This window comes from Tenebrio molitor, chromosome 3 (assembly GCF_963966145.1).
Source record: "Tenebrio molitor chromosome 3, icTenMoli1.1, whole genome shotgun sequence".
Taxonomy (NCBI): domain Eukaryota; kingdom Metazoa; phylum Arthropoda; class Insecta; order Coleoptera; family Tenebrionidae; genus Tenebrio; species Tenebrio molitor.
The window spans coordinates 26,097,701-26,117,970 of NC_091048.1; the positions used below are offsets into that span (position 1 = coordinate 26,097,701).

Consider the following 20,270-nt stretch of genomic DNA (forward strand, 5'->3'; position numbering starts at 1 on the left):
GATGTCACTCACTACCAAACGTCAAGGAATCATTTTCGAAATGAACGAGTCACGATTTGGAGGTGTGCGCCTGCCGAGTGCCGCCACCACAACGGACCTCTTCACGAATGGGCTTCCATTTCCTCGTGCTCCGGACCCGTGTAATGATTCTGCTCTAATGTTAAATATTATCCACGTTTCCGCATCAATTCCCCGGATGGGACGACCGAGCGTGCAATTTGCGGTACAACTGTGGCGTGCACGACGCAAAAATCGACGGGAGGGGCGGTACGACGGCGAAGTTGCTGTCACACTCTGGTTCGTCTTCGGCTATCGGGTTGACCAGAGCGGCCCGGAAATCGCCAATTTTGACAATGAGAAGTGTTGATGCGACCGACTGGGGTACTGTGTGGTACTGTTGCGTGCGCCCGGAGCGGTACCGTTTTACCTTCATGCGTATGTTAAGAGGACAACTTATTTCGGGTAGGCAGAGACATTAATTTGGCGGATAAACGACGAGTTTTTAGTGTCAGTTACTATGTTAGACGACGGTGAAGAGTTATTCTGTTGTTGGTATTGTGCCATAAACGCTGGCGGCAATAATGTCCGCCGATTACCGCAAGTGGTACCGACTTGGTCGCACGCAGGAAACGCACATGCGGATTTAACGCATCATCAAGTTTGCACATTTTTTCGGATCGAACTACAAACACGAATTTCTTATTTGATATTTTGATTTTTGCTATTGGGTAATTGAGCTCATCCGCACGTGAAATCCAATCCAAATTAGCGTTGTTTAGATTTTTCTTATGAAAAATGATTGACTGCTGGAATTTGGAACTGTTGTTCTTGCGCGCTTTAAGAACCGCGAATAATGCTAATCGCGATTTGTAATTAATTTAGTGGATCGGTTAGTTAACTAGGTGGAATTGATTGGCATATCAAATTTGCTCGTTTTAAATTATTTTTTGAACGATTTTTAATTTGCTTCTATTCAAGACCTGAACTTCTAAATTGGGACTGTTGCGGTTTGAGTGAAAATGATCAATCACTTTTCAAGCTCGAGTTTTCCACGTGCATAAGAAGTCAAGACTTCCATTTTTGGAGCAAAGTTAGAGATGGCGAGGAAAGGAACAATGGATCAATCGTTACCCTAGAAACTATACCTACCGGGATATCAAAAATTATCTTGGTCATGGATTGGAAAACGTCCGTCTCAACTTATTTCGTGTGACAATTTCTTCGGTATGAACGATTGGCCTCCTACCAGCACCTTTCTTTATGAGTCAAGAGCCAGTTTCGCGAAACACACCAGCACAATTTCTAAGGCATCCTTTGGCATTACTGCAAAGTGTAGGAAAAAAAACTGTTTGACAAATTTTTGACATTCAAAAAATGATTGAAACAAATGCTTCGACAATTATTTTAAAATCCATGACCACCTTTGACCAAGGTAATTTTTGATATCCCGGTATATGTAGTTGTAATAAAAAAAGAATTAATTGTTGAAATTAAAATAAAATTTCGGAAAAAACAGAATTTTTGGTTTTCCACGTTTTTTCAGGGAGTAAACCTAATACGAGTAAAAGCAATAAATAGTACAGGTTCTAGCTCAAAATCTCATGCTCTTCTTTATGGAGGTTCACGATAGCGTTCAAGGTCATTTGTCGCCTTGTATGTTTGGTTGTCTGCGTACAGTTGGTTGCAAAAAAAACGGGAAACAAAAATTTTCCTAATGTAAATTTGATTTGGTCCATTTGTCAATTAATTGTCTGCTTGACAATACCTATAAAATAATTTAAAAAAATGTCATTGAATTTTGACGTTAATTCTAACCTATCTCTCGTAAGAAGGTTTCACACTATGAAAAAATTGTAAAAATGTGTCAATTTTATTCTGACAGTTCCCGTTTTTTTTGCAACCAACTGTACCACAGTCTATTGCAATTAAGAATGCAGTAGATGTGGCTTCGAATGGCGAACGCGGCAAATTTGAAAACATATTATTGGAAGCACGGAATTTCGGGCAGACTTGAAATTTGACTGATATAAAATGTGAAATAGACTTTAGGTGCTAGACGTATTAATAACCTCATTTTAATATCTACTATTGCTTCATATCATTTTGCAAATTGCATTCGTCATTTCTGAAAAGCTGCAAGTGCTTAGATGTGATTTTCTGAGAACTAAACCGTCTTTTTTATTAAACTTTGAAAATCAATAACAACTAAAATGTAAAATAATTGTGCATAATTGTGACAGTTTATTTTGAAGTTTTCAAAATTAATTATTATGACAGTTATAACAATAAAGCTTAGACTACATTGGGTTTTTTTAAATGACATGTAAATTGCTGCCCGAAATTCCATGCTCGCAATAGTACATTCGAAGCCAAATTAACAAAAAAAAAACATAAAGGAACTTACGGTAGTGGTATTCTAATAACAAAATTGTAGTTTAATGATACGTTTGGTACAAAAACTCGATAAGCTTGACACTGATAACCAAAAAATCGATTAAATATCAAAATTTGACAGTGTTATCAAAAATCGAGCATTGCCTTGGTGTAAACTTTTTTCTCATTTTGACCAATCAACGACGGGAAAATAGTCCCTATGCTATTCTATACTGCCTACTTAAATGGAATAGACTATAGTGATATTTTTTGTGATTTTGATGATTTTCTGCTGGACTGCGTATTTTAGTTTAGGAAATGGTTCTGCGTGTATCAAAATTAATAAAATAAGTAAAGGAAACTTCAACATGTCAAAATGTTTCAATTAAAATGATGTACCCATTTATATTGACTCGTGAAATGTATAATGAAAGAATAAAACAAAACGCTTTGTGTTGTATATTTTTTGAAGAACTTCAAAGAAAAATTGTCAAACTTTATTGTAATTTAATAGGAAATTGTATCAGTGGTGGCTTCTCAGAGGAGGCAAGGGAGGCCAAGCCTCCCCTATAAAATTCACGAAATAATATTTAAAAATATAATAATTGTACAAAATTAAAATAAAGATTAGTGTCAATATCTGGGTGGTTTTTATAGGCGAAACAAATGACCGATGGTGGCGCTGCAATCGTGACAAATATGGCCGTCGTAAGAAGTAAATTACGTTATTTCGTTTCTGTTTTTGTTATTGTGTACGATGGTGTACCTTAGTTTTGAGGATGTTTTTTCATATTTGGAGGCAGTACCCTCATTTCAGTGTGTTGGAAAAGGGCACAGAGTCTTAAAAAGTGTCACCAGAGTAATTTTATTTGGTCTGTGCCTGAAAACTTAAGCATCCATGCTTTATGTCTATCAACTTTTCCTTTTAATCCAAATCTGTTAAAATGTAGGTACCAATTTAATGAAAAACTAAGGAAGATTAAACATTCATGTTGAATGAACTTTTGAGGTTATAGATTTACTTGTTAGTTATTAGCCGTTGACGATTGTGTCGATTGTTTTAAATACGCAGCAGACCAAGATATTTTTTTGTCAGATTGCAGTCAGGTCCTGTCATATACTACGTGACAAAGAAAGGTAAACACCCAGTACTCATAGTTTTATTGCAATAAGTTTTTGCGGGCGAATGTGTTTTGGGTCAGATAAGAATAAATAACTATTTTGAACCAAATAAAGGCACAAAGGGACCAGAAAATCATAGTTTGGATTGAATATTTTCCATATAAGTACAGTTTTAAAGTAATTTCAAATGACTAATGCCATAAAAGTGCTGTTGCAAAGGCAAAGTGGCTTTTTGCAACTTGAATCAACTTTAGTAAATAGTAAATACACATGTAACAACCACGAGGTATACTTCACAAAGTAATTCAACCAGGTTCCGCCAGAGGTCACTTTAGAACATTTCGTTCGCCTATTGCTCTACCTCTGTGGTGGTGTGGAAAAGAATAAAAAGTACAAAAATAAAAGAAATTCTCGATTTCTACACCCTGTAACTACGAAACTATTGATCTGACAAAAAAACATAAACAACAAAATATGTAGAGAATTGTACGCTCTACATTTTCTATAATAACTTAGATAGACATATCTGGCACGGATAATGAAATAATCGCAGAAATGTGATTTTCCACCCCTATTCTCCAGTATGGCGGGGCGAGCGGCAACCCCCCAAGGTCGCAAACTCGGCAATATTAATAGTAGGTCTAATAGAAATAGCTATTTACAATCGAGTGTGGGAAGTTACATTTTGCAGCGCGAAGTTTAATTTGAAGCACGACGCGCAGCGGAGTGTTTCATAAAGTAAGCGCTGCAAAATGTTTCACACACAAGGTATAGTGAAATTTTTTTAATAAACAATTGTCAGTGTCAAAATGAAGTAAAAAACCATACTGTACCACCCTAAAATTTGGACATATGGACCAGCTGTATAACAATTTGACACCAAATCATGGTTAAGGTTATGTTCACTTCACTTCCCGTACCTTTCTTCCGTGAATTCATTTTCAAAACAAATTTAATGAGAAATCAGGAGAAACCTTTTCGAATTTGAAATAAACTCTCGCTCGTTAGAGCGCAGGCTCAGTTACATAAAACATGGCCTACTAAATCTGAACTGCGCTGCGCTTATTACGGCCGTAACAAAGCTCAGATTTTCAATGGAGCAATTGATTCTGCTAACCTCAAAAAATCTACCCTTAACTAGCTCCATCTGTTAGCGAAATAGAAAAGGAAAATGTAACACTGAATTGCAATTATCCAATCACAATAATACGAGTATAACGTATTTATTTTGTTAGGTTAACACATTCCTATTTTGACATTTTGACCCAATAGTTATTTACATTACCAGATGCGTAAGTGAACTTTTTTTGCCAAGGAGGTAGTTCAAGACCCGAGGCGACAGCCGAGGGCCTTGAAACCTCCGCGGTGAAAGAAGAAACTTGCGCATCGTGTATTGTATTAAATTTTTCCTACTACGAAGCACCAACATTTTATAATGTTAAAAAAAAATAGCAAAAATCGTGCCGTATCGCGACCGTCCTTGGATCTTGGAAGTAAAAACCATAGCAACAGCTTTTACAAACATTTTATTTTTCGTCTTAAAACCGCGTGAATTGTGTAAGTGCGTGTAATCCGTAGTAATGTTAGTTTGATAATTTGCGGTTATTGGTATTTATGCAACAAGTCTTCCCGCAAAATATGGAATGTGACGGAATTGAAAGAGCCGCTGGAATTACGTTAGGCTCATTGTCGCCTGTCAAGTCGGGTGAGCGATATAACCTAACTTTCCAACAATTCATAAATCACAATAAATGTGAATAAGTAGATTAATTTTCCTTTGTTGTATTCAATTGGACTAATTAAACTACATATTATTATAAAATGTGTTGCTGTTTTCCATTTAATGATTTGGGTAGGTACCTCAATCGAAATTGTCACAAAATAAAATAAATTCTCCTCGTCCCGTAAGGAATCTCCTAGTCGCGTAAGTATTTTACTTTCGTAGCTAGCAACCACACGCAAGATAGGTTTCACTTTCGATTACAAGTGTGTTGCTAGGGCAGTAGATGAAACTTTCTAGATACGTAGTAGGAAAAATAAATTTTCACGAATACCTTTCATGAAAGTAAGAATAATACCTAATTACAATAGTCAAATTATGAAACATAATGTTTATATATAAAATGGAACTACAAAATCTGAAAATGGATAGAACACAATAGAAAAAATGAAAGTAAAACTAACTATCTGCAGGAAGACAATACCTTTCTTGTAAATTTATAATTTTAAAACCTTCCTGCTTATGGGTTTATTGTGAATGGATTTCGTTTTTATGTAATCCGTTTTTTCTAAACAAATGTTGTTTAAAATTGGTTTCATTAGTAATTGGAGAATAACTTTACAAAATTTATCTTTGTGTTTATCGCAGCTAAAAATAGAATTCTTTATTAAATGAGGATGCAAAGTAGTAAGCAATTGTTGACAAGGATTTTTTGAACTTAAGTGTGGTAAAATTTGTGTGGCAATATCAGCCAACTCTTTTAAAAGTCCTACAAATTTATTATTTGGATACGTTAGACCACCGCGATCTTGAAGCCAAATTAATCGTAACAAGGGTCCTGGAATTGATGTAGATACTAACAAAGAGAGACATGTATCACAGTGAAATGTTTCATTCAGTTTTTTTAATATGTACCCTGCTATAAAGGCAATAGATGCTGTATAAATAGTGTTATCAGGGATAAAAATGTTACTCAAATTTCGAATTTTTTCCAATACATTAAAAGGTAATACAATGTCGGGCCCAACTAAGTCACTTGGTGGATTAAAATTTTGTTTTGTAATTGTTGCAGAACTAACATAATCAATATTTGTTGCGGTATTAGAAGACTTGGAGGCTTTTACAATGCCACAACGCAATATTTGTCTTAAAGCATATTCTGCAGTCCTGGCATCAGTTGCATCATTTGAACCTCCCCTAAGTCTGACATGTGAAAACATGCCTTCAACAGCGTCAGAACTAAAAGACCTTGTTAAAACATAATAGAATCCAGATTGCTGCAGAAGAAATTTAACACAAAGAAAAGTACTTCTTGAAGTAAATATTAACGCGTGAGCAGTTTCTTTTGTTAGACCCTGTAAACCTGCTGAAAAAGAAGAATTTTGAATATCTTCAATATAATTTGGAAATGTAACATTTAACCAGTGTAACCGTTCATCTGAAATGTCAATATATGGAGCAACGGCACTGTTTAACGATCGGATGTAGTAGTTTCTACTACTAACATTGTGTATCTGGAAAAAATTGTATAAGGTTTCAATATATTTAATTGTACCATTGACATTTTGAAATTGAGGATGTTTATTTTCTTGTAAAAATTTTAGTGAAGAACTAACGGCTGGCGAAAAGATATGAATTGCTCTTAAGACATTCATTTTTTCAAAATTTGTCGGATACAAATGTTTTTTTAAAAAGTCTGAGGAAATTAAACCTTCACTGGAATACATTTCTCGATCTAAAAATAAATTCCTTGCATTTTTTAAAGCGTGACAGAAATCAAAACTTAAAAATAGGGGCATGGGCGCCAAAAAGGGGTGTGGAATAGAATTTGTAAGATTGCCATTACAAAGTGTTTTAAAAAGTTTAACATTTGCAGAAAAATCATCTGTCACAATTCTCAATACAATAAACCCATGAGTAGTAAGGAGTTCCAAAATATTAAGAGTTATTTTGTGATAGGTTTCTGGTGTTAAACACGCATGAAAGAAATAACCGGCAGGTATTGTATACCTTGTACTTAATCCATGGATCACATAACACAGCATTTTATTCGCAATATCTGGTTTTTCGCCAACAGTGTCCGTTTTACAACTGCTTAAACCATATATACAATCTTCAGATCGGCTGTAACACATTTTTTCTTTAATAGACATATCGTCAATAATTAAAGAGCAAATGCGTTCAACTGGATTTTTCAATTGAGCAATTTCGGCCGTTAGACGATTTTTAGTCAGTTCAGTAGAACTGTTGAAAGGTCCTAAGTAACGAGATATGGTCATTTTTGATGGGAGTTTAACCAAATGTTTTCTGCAAAATTCGTACCCTTTTGGGGAACAAAATCTCCAAATTGTGCACAAACGAATTGATGTTTCCGACCATCGAGGATTCTTTCGACAAAAATTTTTCATGACGTCCGTGAGAAAAATGGCCTTTTCATCATTGTTCTGGACGCCTTCGGATATATTCTCTGCCAATTTCAAAAATTTTGAGTTTTTTCCATTCGCAACTTCGAGATCTTTTAATTTACTTAAACAGTTGTTGTACTTTTCTGTCATTCTTTTTAATTTCAAATTTAGAACTTTGCAGTGATATCTTAAATTTTCTACTTCACATTGAGGTGTAAATTCTACTTGTGTAGATTTGGAATTGGAATTTTGTATAGACATTCGATTGGATTCCATATCAACTGCATTACTTGTGCGTGGGCTAGGATCAAAAATGACCTAAGAACCATAACTATTTTATAAGGTGCAAAGATTATAAATATCTTTACATACAAATTCAGAGGGTACTGCTCCTTCAATTAATCGATTTCTTTTACCTGATATATTTATGCAGTCTTCTTTAAAATGTTTTTGGCATATAACGCTGTAGTCGTTAATTTTTGAGATATCTAGTAAGGAATTAAAACTAAATAAATAATACTCTTTTTTTGTATCATAAGTTTGTTTAGAATTACCACAAAATTGATGAATAGCTTTTATCCATTTTGCACGCGTTTGGAGTTTGCTGGGAATTTGAAAATAATTGCTGTTATTTTCTCCACATGCAACGCACTTTTTTCCCATGTTGGTTCAACTTTGATGAAATTCAACGAAATTTAAATGATAGTTGATTTGCCGCCAAAGTGACAATTCATCAAGTAGTTTAATATCTTTAAAGAGATGGCGCTAGTTAAGGGTAGATTTTTTGAGGTTAGCCGAATCAATCATTCAGCTAGTTTGTTACGGCCGTAATAAGCGCAGCGCAGTTCAGATTTAGTAGGCCATGCATAAAAAAATGTTGACACTCAATGTGACCAATCGTATTATCATGAAAATCACAGTTTGGCTCATACCAACAAGACAACGTTTTGACAATTGTTTATTAAAAAAATTCAACTATATGTATAATGCTTTTTGGCCGACGTTTTTTAATTTAAAATGTTAAAAACAATTACTACTTTTCGAATTTTATGGAACGCGCCTAAGAATTGTCAGATGTAAGGCAGAACCCACAGATGGCGCTGCTATTTTCATTTCTTTTAGATTTTATTTTTTAAAACTAATTGAATTCAAACTATACATATTGTTCTCCTGAAACACAGCTTCATTAATTTAAAATTGTGTAGTTCTTCTACGTTTCTAAAATTTAAAAACAAGGATTATTTACTTTGCCGCATACCTACGGCCGCATAGTATGTGGGAAAAATTCACCGTCGCACAGTCGCTGTAAAAACAAAGTTTCATGTGACGTGAACAGTGCTTATTTGCAAAGTTTCCATCACAGGAGGCCAAAAATACCTTTTGCAAGGTGGAACCATTTTTATGTCTCTATTGACTGGACTATTATAGCAGCCGCGCAATTAACGATAAAATGTAAGAGAATGAATATGTTTTTTGAACACCGCTCGGTCAATAATAACGAGAACCACGAGGAATGAAAGATTTTGAAAGCCACGGCCCTCAATTTCACCGTTCCTCCGGGACCTGGATCCGGTGATGGCTGAAATCCAGGTTCCTCCAGGAGAGCTCGGGGACGACGTCGGTCAGCAGACGCCGGCGTGGGTATGGAACGCTCTTCGGTATTAAGTTTTGAAGAACCTTCGCGGTGGGGTCGCTAATCCGCAGTCCGCGCTTGAGTCTGGAATTCCTGAAGAATCGTCGCTCCAACCAGCCCTCCTCGACTCCACCACGATGCCACATCTACTGCACCTACTGCGCTCTAAATTACCGGAATCACCCTCCTTTGACTCCCCTTTGGGGACACCCGTAGAAGCCTCTAAACAAAAGGTCACGAATTTCCCTCCTCGTCGCTGGTTCCCTCTATTTATAAGTTTCGCCCCTCTCTCTCCGCTGAGGGTTTTGGCGGAAACGGATACTATTCCAGTGGTGCGACGGGTTCTAGCACGTTCTTGAACATCCGCGAAGATTTTTTTTACCAACACTGCAGCAGGTAGTGCAGAAGGGTTTTCTATATTTTATTGCTCCATAACTGCACAATTACGAATTCACTTTTTTAAAAGCCGACCTTTTTGGTTATAATTCGCTTGTCATATTTTTCAAAGGTAACTAGGTTTTCTTAGCAACAGTGATTTTTACGTGAAATTGAATGTAAATGGAGCTGACGTCTTCTGACATTCTTTGTGGAAAAGTGAATAGAAAGTGTTGAAAAATTTTAAAATGGCCTGCCCCGAGGACAAAAAAAGGATGAAGGTGTTTTATAAGGTCTCATCATTATCGAAAAAGATGAAATTGGTTTTGATTTGGTTTTAATTTGAAATTTTGTCACAAAAAAAAAGTTTGCGGTCAACGAAAAAATTTTGTAATCAACTCATTTGTTAATGGGCGATTAATAATCTCAACTATTAAAGGCACTCACTCGCTACACACGTTCGTGCTTTAAACAGTTTCGATTATTAATAACCTTCATTAACAAACTAGTTTACTAAATGACTATTATCCAACACCTGTTTATTATGAAGTCATAATAATGTCGATTTTGAATAAATCATGAGGTTTATAAAACACTAGTGGACTTATGAACCCATAATTAAACTGTTTTCATAATTAAACAGAGACGATTGAACAGTTTATTGAACATCAAAAAATGTAATTCATAAAATTAGGATTATGTATGTATATGAAACAGGAATCTCAGATGAAATCATTTGTTGAGGCTTGGTTTTGATGACTGTTATCGAAGGAGGTGTTGGATAAAACTGTGTATTACACTCATGCCTTAACAGAAAATAAGTTACTCAAGAAAAATTAGCCCACTCGAGCAAGCTCTCGTGGCTAAACACTTCTTTCGTGACTTATTGGCCTTATAAAACACTTGTATAATAAATAGCTATCATTTTTACATTATTTTGTTGTTACTTCGAAACATTTTGTCCACAACAAAAGCAACATTTTACATTCTAATGATTGGTAATTTACCAGCTTTATTGCCAAACGCCACTGGTAAACAGATTTTTGGGTGAAATGTCAAACAAACGTCACTTTTAAAGCAACAGTATTGATGTTAACCTTGAAAATAGTTTTCAATTTTGGCAAAGTTTACGGACATTTCCTGTAATTGTAAGCAAAAGCAACAATTATAATAAGTGTTAAAATGAGTTTTACCATTGAAGATAAAGCATTAGTTATTAATAATTCATTAATTAATAATAGATTTTTCCTGAGCTAGGCAACCAATAAAACGACTGTGTACTATTCCGGACACGGAATCTTGGCCAACATTTTTTTGACATTTCTAAGAAAAATGATGTAAAGCAACCATTAGTGTCATTAATAAGTGACAATTATTAAAAATCACTTTGAAGTTTTTCTTGTGACATCAAAAAAGCAGGGAAATGGCATTATCGAGTCAAAAGTTGGGTTATATTTAATAAAGGGTAGTTCACACATATTTGTCAGTTAAATGTCAGTTGTGGCCAAGATTCCATGTCCGGAATAGTACCTATAGCAAGTATGCATATGTGTACGATTAAGCTAAGTTGCTCTTGTTGATCACTCTGTATGTGTTGTACCATCATCTTGTCCAAAGAACAGTCTCTTTATTTTAGCTCTTTTTTTGACTGTAATAATTGCATAATTGTAACAGTAATATCTATTTCAATCTGGGAATGTAATTTTTCCCTTGTTCACATTACAGAACTCTTCATATTAGAACAATAGTTCGCCCACACTCACAAAGAGGTCGCTCATATGCTAACGATTTATGAACGACTTCGCGCGATATCTTCATTGAGCACGCAGCATAAAAAAATCTATTTCGGGGTCACCAAACATTACCGAAACACCTACAATTCGGCCAAAGAAGAAAAGTAAGAACCGGAGCCATAAAAACATGTTGAGGATGCGCCGGTAATGTTCATCTGTGATATTTTTATGGCCTAACGGTAAAATAGAAATTCCAACGTCGTCGCGGATTAGAATACAAACAATTCTTCACACAGACGTGAGATGGGATGATTAATCTTCCCATATCGTCAATTATGGAAGAAGGTTGCGTGAAATCTCATATCGCGCTTTGCTCTATGGTAATTTGGCACAATGTGCCACAATCCGAACGGAAAATAATTCAAGAATATACTTTCGAGACGCTCATGCGGCCACGTTAATTACGGTGTAATATCGAACAAGAACACGTTTTCACGATGGATGGACTCATGTATGACAATCAAGTGCGATGGGTACTAACTAGATAGGGAATGGAGTATGTGGAGTAAGAGACGTATTCAAGTAGAGATTTTTTTTATTGTGGAAGAATCGGAAATACTGCTTGGTACAAAAAATAAATAATATAAATATCTCAATAAATACAAATATTCAACAATTAAATACAATATCAACAATGGCGCTATCCGATCAAGGGAAGAAGAATAATTCGACCAAAAAATCGGTCAACCTTTGTACATTTCATTTGGGGGCGTACGCCTTGTAGGCCAGTTTTTGGGCGTCGTCGAACGACCTCTTGTCCCAGCCGCCGCCGCCGCCGCCGCCAGACTGCCAACCGCCGCCTCCGGATTGCCAGCCGTGTCCGCCGCCGCCGCCGCCGCCGTGTCCACCTCCATGCTTAGCCGCGAACAGCTTCTTGATGGCGATGATTCCAGAAATCAAGAGCGCGATTTTCGCCGTGATCAGAGCTTTCCCCGCCAGGAGGAACAGTCCGGCGATGGCCACCGGCACCATAGCCGCCATCTTGGCCGCCATCCCCATCATCATCCCGCCCATCATCCCTTTCATCTTCTTGCCACGACCTGTAACATCGCTTTAGAATCAAATGATTTCAGTTTTTCGGAGTTTTTACCTTCTTCCAGTGCCAGTTTCGGGAGCGTCACTTCTATCGTCCTGGAACCGACGAATTTCGACACCTTGTCCAGGAGGAGGGTGGTGAGCGCGGCGTCTTTGGCGTCGGAGGCTCTAGGTAGAGTGTTTTCGAGTTGTTCTTCGGAGAGGGTGGCTTCTGGGATGACTTCGTTGGAGCGCGTCACCATGACTCCTTCGGCGAGGCTGAAGTGGTCCATGCGACTCAACCGGTCCAAGAAGGTGATGGCTTTTTTCTTGAGACATGGCGAGAATCCTTCCGCTTTGCTGCAGTCGTCGTAGATCTTCAAGGCCAGGCGTATTCCCGTGCTCTCGAAGGAGTCCTGAGCTAGTGCCGCAACGGCGAAGGTCAACACTAACACTATCTTCATCACCGACTGCACTGAAGACCGCCAACGACTGATACCAGCGGCGTCCATTGTGGGCCTTATATACCATGACTTTGACACTGGCTGTGACCTTTTCCTCGCTGACCTCCTAAGACGTTCCCATAGAGATGTCTCAGTCGCCCACACCCGGCTTCATTGACACATTTGCCGACTACCCTACAAGCGCCATTGGCTGGACTCTGACCTAGAAAAGTGATCGAACCACACGATTGGTCGCCGGATTACTACGACGCGCCCCTCCAGCTTTTACGCGCGAGTGATGGCAGATCGGCCGACAGTGAATCTGGTTTGCTTTATTAGAAAAGTGATCCTTGAAATGGAAACTAAAAATGTTTTGGTTTATTTGGCCGATTCGTGGCGGTGACGGCGAAAACGCAAGTGATCTGGCTTTTTGCAGGTCGATGGTTGCGTCGATGGGACACCCGCAAACCGCAAATTGCCCATTCGAACTGTAACACTGTTATTTGATTGGGTTTATTGTTCTTTGTTCTCGAATCGGGGAAATCGGAGGCCCTGATTTGGCAGAAAATTGCAACACAATTGCCAGCACGAGACTGCAGGTCAAAAACCGATAACAACGAAGAAAAGCACCACAGTAAAATAATGTCACTGCAAATAACGACGAGTTTTTGCAGAATACTATTTCAGTAATTTCCCAATCAGATTCGCAGGAGCATTACATTTCTCTATCCTGAACTAACTAAAAATAATCAAAAAATATTTTTCCCGTCAAACAAAATTTACTGTTGTGAAACTCAACATTTCCTCATTTTAGTATGATGGAAATTGACGGGTTTTCTACAAATGTATACCTACTTAATTTACCGGTCCCAAACATTTTCCGTTGGGGACAAATCGGGCGGGAAACAGTGACACAAAAGTGTCACAACTGCTATTTCAACAAATCGACAAACGAATTTGCGCAAAATAAACTCATTGCAACATGCAAAGAGTGTTGATTATTTTTGGTAGAAAAAATATGTACCGACAGTTTCTGGCACCCACTGACAAAAAAATATTTCTTTTTTGGAAGACATATTGTTGCGTACCATTGCTTAACTGTGCATTTTTCTCATGATCTAGTTAATTCTAGATATAGATGCAAGTGGAAGATATGACAAAATAATATGACTGGTTCACGCTTTTTTGTGATCCCATATTTTTGTGTGTATGTTTAACATGTTGAATTTCAAAAAGCAGTGTAATTTAAATAAAATTTAAGTATTATTTATTTATTTCCATTTATAATAATTTTAAAAATGAGACCGAAATAAATTGTTAATGATGTTTTAGAACTTACCTAATAAATACATTAATGATAATTATATCAGTTAATTAATAGTTATTTATGCAACGAGTTTCTGTGTAAATTGGGCTTTTCTAATTGCCAGAGGGGTAAGATTAAAACACGAGCGTAGCGAGGGTTTTAAGGCCTCGAGGATATTAGAAAAGTCCAATTTACCCAGAAACGAGTTGCATACAAAATTTTATTGCTTGAAACGACGTCCCTGAAGATTCCAAATCTTTTAAAAATGGTTTCGCATTTGCTTTTGACAGTTTTGACAAATTTTCCAAGACCTGTCAGAATTGTGACGTTGAACGTGTTGTCTAGGGCAACGGTTCGTTATCTGCTCCTTTTTGCTTTAGGGCAGTTAAGAGGCAGTTACAAAGGAGAAAAATGAGAATTTATGACAGTTGAAAACAATAAAAATTAATATTATTAATTTTCTAATGTCAGTAGGTTTAACTATATGTCTATATGTCAATAATTACGTAGGAAAACGTCTTGGCCTTTGGCAAGGAGTAACTAGTAATTTCAGTAAATAGAGGTCTTGGATTTTCTCATGGACTATGAGTCATACCCAAACGACGAATATCGGTCTCAAGCAGGCGCTACAAACCGCTCCGCCTACGCGCAGATATTTCGAAGGTCACAGCCCATGAGAGAATCCAACACCTCTACCACAATATTAGAACAACTTAGAAAATGTATTGTTCGTATCATTTTCCAGACGATTGTTTATGGGTGATGAGGATCATTTCCTTGGACCTGATCCAAAAAAGACCCATGATTCTGTTGCTGAAAGTAACCGTCGTGGGCCTCACTATCTTGACAATGTTGCAACCATATCATATCACGAATATCAATTTTACAATTTTCGTGTTTGATTCATTACTTTTAGATTTTGTTAGCGATTTTTTGAATTCCATTACTGCCAAAGTCTTCGATGGCAGGGTTGGACAATGTAGAACTTTGGTGAATAATTTTCTGCGGCCCTAAACTAGAAAAGAGGATCAAAACGGAGGCACTTTATTTTAACGGTTTTGCAGTATCCGTTGCAATTTTATCTTACGTCAATGCAGTAATGCACTCCAAATCTCTGGAGAACCACGAGGATATTTTCTACCCTCTTGCCATCTTTAAAGAATTTGTTCCTCAGTGGCAAAATGTACTTTCTGCGTTGTACAGGGCGACACTTTTTCTGATACCACTTATCCTATCAACACCCTGCTGCATCCTTATATACGTCACTAGTCATTTACGATTTCAGTTTTATATGTTGCTCCACTTCCTGAAGAACATCAACAACGGATACGAAACAACGGAGCCAAATCAATTGGTCGACAATCTTCACTACCAGAAAGAAATAACAAGGAGATTGGAATTTTGCATTCAACGCTACAGTATTCTCTATACGTAAGAATCTCTTTACGACTCATCTATATCTAATTTTTGTTTCTAGAACTCTTCACAAAGTGAAACGGGAACTAAACGTATTTGTTTTTTTATTCTCTATCGCAGGTGATATGCTGGTTCTTAGCTGCATGGTGTATTTCTTTTTGGTAATTTGGTCTTCTTCACACGAACATAAAACTTATCATTTATCAGTTTCGGGAACTAATGGAAGATAGATGGATGCGTTTGATGACCCTGGTAATTACAATGGTGCTAGGTATTCTGCACGTGGTCCTAGCCAGTCATCTGGTTGAGAACATTGTAAGTTGACTAAGTTTCTTCCTAAATTGTTGATCATTTTTTTAAGACTTCTCGAGCTTTCGACATTCTGAGACAACTGGACTGGTACTGTTGGAATTCTGAGAATAAGATGCTCTATCTCATATTTCTCGGTAATGCAACACACAATTTTAAAATAAAATATTCTGAATCACTGTCGCTTAACTACGAACTGGTTGGTTCAGTAAGTAAACTCTACTTAAATCCAACTGTATTTTAAAAAAATGTGGACTTGATTCCAGATGGTAAAATGGATTTATTTGATCGGTTCTGTTATGATAAAACTCAGACACATCGATTATCCAAATCATTAATTCCAGAGTTGCGACAGCTATTAGTAGTTTGTCCTTTTTGCACGATATTGCACAGTTACGAGATTTTTACATGTGCAACTCAATTTATTTATTTTTTTATCACAATTGGTTGTAAAATATTTATTTATGATTTACTCGTCCTTAACTGTCTTCAGTTCAATCTTCAAATAAGCATCAAAAATTCTCAGTTTCTTAATTAGATCCTGCCATCCAGCTGGAGAGTAGCTTCAACTAAAATTTCTGTCTTGTGAGCGAGCGCCTCATCCTGTTGCACCTCAACCAATACTCTTCTGTTATCACCATCACATCAGATGTAGCACACCGATAAATTAATTGATATTTATTAGTCACCAAGAACTCTTCAGTGATAAACCCGGCGTGAAATCGCTAGACATTGTTTAAAAAACCTCAATCCTCCTCGGTTTACATTGTCATTGGTCCGGTGATCTTCAATATTTTGAAATCCGTGACCGCGACACTCATTGCTCTATTTTCCAAAACACACACGAAATCAGGCCAGCGCAAGTCGAATTTTGAAAATTTTTCTAAAAGAAAGTGGAAAATTTCTCATCAATTAAATTTCACCGTTCGACTCGCGCGTGCAAAACGTTCGTTTTCCATCCTCGAAAAATCGGGGTCGCGAGATGCGTATTCTAACAATGCACAAGCTTGCACAAACCGCGAATCGTTCGCTATTTTGGTTTTGCGGTTGAAAAAATATTTAGAGACATCGAGGCCAGTTCCGGATGGTCTCCTCGTCCATTAGAGGCTACAACAGGAAGCGCGTTAGGTGCATTAGACTAGCAGTGCAGGTACAGCAGGACCCAATTCTCAGGGTTCAGTAGGTGAACTGAAATTGTCTTCACCTTTGCAGCGTGATATAAGAGGCAGAATAAGAGTGACAGTGTAATGTGGAGTAGCACATCACACTCGTACTCACCGGAACACCGTAATCTTATTTTGTAATAAATTGTTTATCTGAACAATAAGGCGTACGGCCTACTTTGACTCCGTACGCGCTCATTAGCCAGATTGTTGTCTTAATGAATCTCTAGTTAGGCCCAATTAGGATTTTCGACGCTCGATTATAGATCAGAACCGCTTCCTGTGCCGGTTTTGTTGTGTCCAGCAATTAGAACTAGAGGCGGTACCATGGTGCAGGCTTGAACCACAAATAATTATATGCTATCAAGGGTCCCGAGACTGCGGGAAGCGAAAATAGAAGTCTTTTAGACACACAAAACTAGTCTTGAAACTATTTTCAGAGTACCAAAATGTTTTGCAAAAATCCAGATGCTTGTTAGGAAAGTTTGTCGAAATTATTATTAACGAGGTGTTTTTATTGGTCATCTGATAAATACAGTCCCTCACATCTTGTTTCCATAATAATACTAGACGTAGTCCACTTTTTTCCAAAATTTGAATTTTTCCACCCACATCAAATTTAATCTTCGTTGTAGGTTCCTACACTTCTTCTGTGGGACGAATTAATCACAATTCACACCTGTGCAGACACTCGTGTCGTGTTTTATCAGAAGAGACTCTCGTAAAATCTTGTTAAACGAATTTTATTACTCAAGTCCCAGTTTTCGGCGATTTGAGACACCACAGATGGTCAATGCGAGAGCGAAGAATGTCGTCGAGAGCACTTAAACGCTCTTAATGACCATTATATGAAAATTAAATCTTACTCAACCGCTTATTAAAATACACAACTAGCAATTACTCCGTTGTAATTGTCTGAGACGTTCGCACGACTTTTTTCTCTCTATTCAGACCAAATGGTCACGCAGAAGCTGACCAAGAGCCGTTTCTCTCGCCTAATTGTTTATCGAGCATGATTTTCCGACGCGTGTGAAAAATCACGCTCTAAAACCGGGAATTGACACGAACAGGCGCCAATAAATTGCAAGGGTGGTACCGCGCTCGCCAGTACCACTCGATCCTCGACGATGATTCTTTCAACCGTTGTCCTGGCAGTGTTGTCACTCACGGCAGCCAACCGCACAGAAACGACCCTCAAACTGTTCAAAAACTTGTACACCCAATGCGCCACCAAAACCGAGACCCTCAAGTGCTTGAAGATCCAAGGGTTGAAAGTGCTGGACCGCGCCTTGCACTCCAACGCCATCACCATCGTCGATGGCATCACTCTGGTGGGAGACTCTAGGCAAAGTCGCCACCTCAAGCCACTCAACCAGACCAAACTCGAGAAGCTCTCGTCTGAAGAGATCGACCATTTGATGGTTGGTACCACCGCCCGGTTCTTGGACAGTCACAAGGTTCAAATCAAAGTACCCCAGTTGGTCGAGGAGGCGAGGAAGAAACGGAAAGGAGGAGGGTCGGCGGCGCTTCTGTGGGCGTTGGCCATCAAGGGTAGCTTCCTGGCGATGGCCTACAAAGGGATAGCTGTGATGTCTGGTACTTCTCTGATCGTGGGCAAAATTGCTCTGCTTCTGAGTGCCATTCTGGGCTTGAAGAATCTGGTCAGTAGCGGTCACGAGAAGACCACGATTGAGATTGTCAAGGTACCCAAGTACTCGGAGAGTCACACCCATTCCAGTTCTTACGAAGACGAGAGTTATTTCCACGATGACCACTTCCGGCACAGTCACCACCAACGATCGTTCGATTCCGGTGAAGCTTTCGGACGAAGAATTGGACACAAGAGAGTGTAGAGTTCGGTTCCTAAGAGTGTTTAATTTAATTGCTAATTTATTGTAGACAATTTGCCACCAGTTTATCTCCAAAAGAAATCTGGTAACTCACACCACGCTGTATTAAGGTCGGAAGAGTTTTTTTGGTTGTTGTTGTTGTTGACTGTTAATACAGAATTGAAAAATCAGGTTTATGGGTATGTAGTCATCCGGTTTTGAGCCTCTGTTAAATAGTTAAGTTTGCTAGTAAAAGTGAAGTTTAAATTGTTGCTAAATAACCAATCACTTCTGCAGTTTCACACTGACACGCAAAATGAAGAACTGTGCTAAATGGGTTTAATAGCTCTTTAGAAGAGTCGCTTTACACTTTATGGGTACTTTCGCTATTGTTTTTAGCACTAAAACGGGTAATTCGCACTCACATTCGCAATCCATATTGAGAGAGTCGTAATTTATCACTTTTTGTTTCGATTTTTGGTACACACAAATGTCAACTTGTGGGTAACTGCAGGACACGTGCAGATCATTACATTTTTAGTACCTTCTGGTGGAACTAAAAAACCCTAGAATCTGTCAGTTGCTAAAAATCTGTTGCCACTTTGATAAATTCAAAATTCAGACTACCGACAGTGAGTACCAACCTAACGCCATTTTGACAGTCACCACTAATACAGAGTGGATGTTAATCAAGTTACCAGTTTCAATTCCAGTCTAATTATTTTTTATTGACAATCTGGTTATAAAAGTGTAATTTGATAGAGACAGTTTTTTCATCTTCAATAGTTTTGAAAGCAAGCTTTTTTTTTAAAGAACGTAAAACTGTAAATGTTTTGGGTAGAAGTTTACAAAATCAATTTTCCTTGTTTCCTTCTTCTGTCAACGTAAGACTACGAATCTATATAGAAACAAAAAATAATTAATTACATTGGAGTACGGTAGGGGTATTTTACAGCAAGAAAACTAGGGCTCGAGGCGAAGCCGAGTGCCTGATTAATTTGAGCGCTGTATTTAAACACCGAATTCTGATTGCTACAGGTCTCCGAATGAAATTTTATCCAACCAATTAATAAACAGCTCAAGTTACGTAACATTTAAGCTTTTTGTGTCAAATGCGTCGAATTTCAAGCCTAGGGAGTCAGTTCGCCTCGTTTCAAATATTCTAAAAGCTAACCTGACCCCCGACCTCTCCTTCCACAAACATCCTCGAGTGTTTCACTCTTGAAGAATCCGCCGCACAGGTACCACAGCAGTGATCTTGACCGGCGTTGTTCACTAGGTCGACCAATTCTCACAACTTCTTCATAACTTTCACTCGTATATAGTACGTGCACGTTGGCCCATTTGTCAGAAACATTTTTTCTGTTTG

The 20,270-nt window shown here is 37.8% G+C and overlaps 2 protein-coding genes across 2 annotated transcripts; one reads left to right on the forward strand and one right to left on the reverse strand.

Annotated features, from left to right (window-relative positions):
* Positions 1 to 11,938: 11,938 nt before the first annotated feature.
* Positions 11,939 to 12,962, reverse strand: LOC138126736 (uncharacterized). The gene is made up of 2 exons (XM_069042509.1): positions 12,512 to 12,962; positions 11,939 to 12,461 (listed from the first exon to the last, which is right to left on the reverse strand). The coding sequence occupies exons 1-2, from the start codon at positions 12,945 to 12,947 to the stop codon at positions 12,121 to 12,123; spliced, it is 777 nt and encodes a 258-aa protein (XP_068898610.1). The 5' UTR covers positions 12,948 to 12,962; the 3' UTR covers positions 11,939 to 12,120.
* Positions 12,963 to 18,133: 5,171 nt separating this feature from the next.
* Positions 18,134 to 19,462, forward strand: Osi11 (Osiris 11). The gene has a single exon (XM_069042979.1). The coding sequence runs from the start codon at positions 18,200 to 18,202 to the stop codon at positions 18,923 to 18,925; it is 726 nt and encodes a 241-aa protein (XP_068899080.1). The 5' UTR covers positions 18,134 to 18,199; the 3' UTR covers positions 18,926 to 19,462.
* Positions 19,463 to 20,270: the final 808 nt, after the last annotated feature.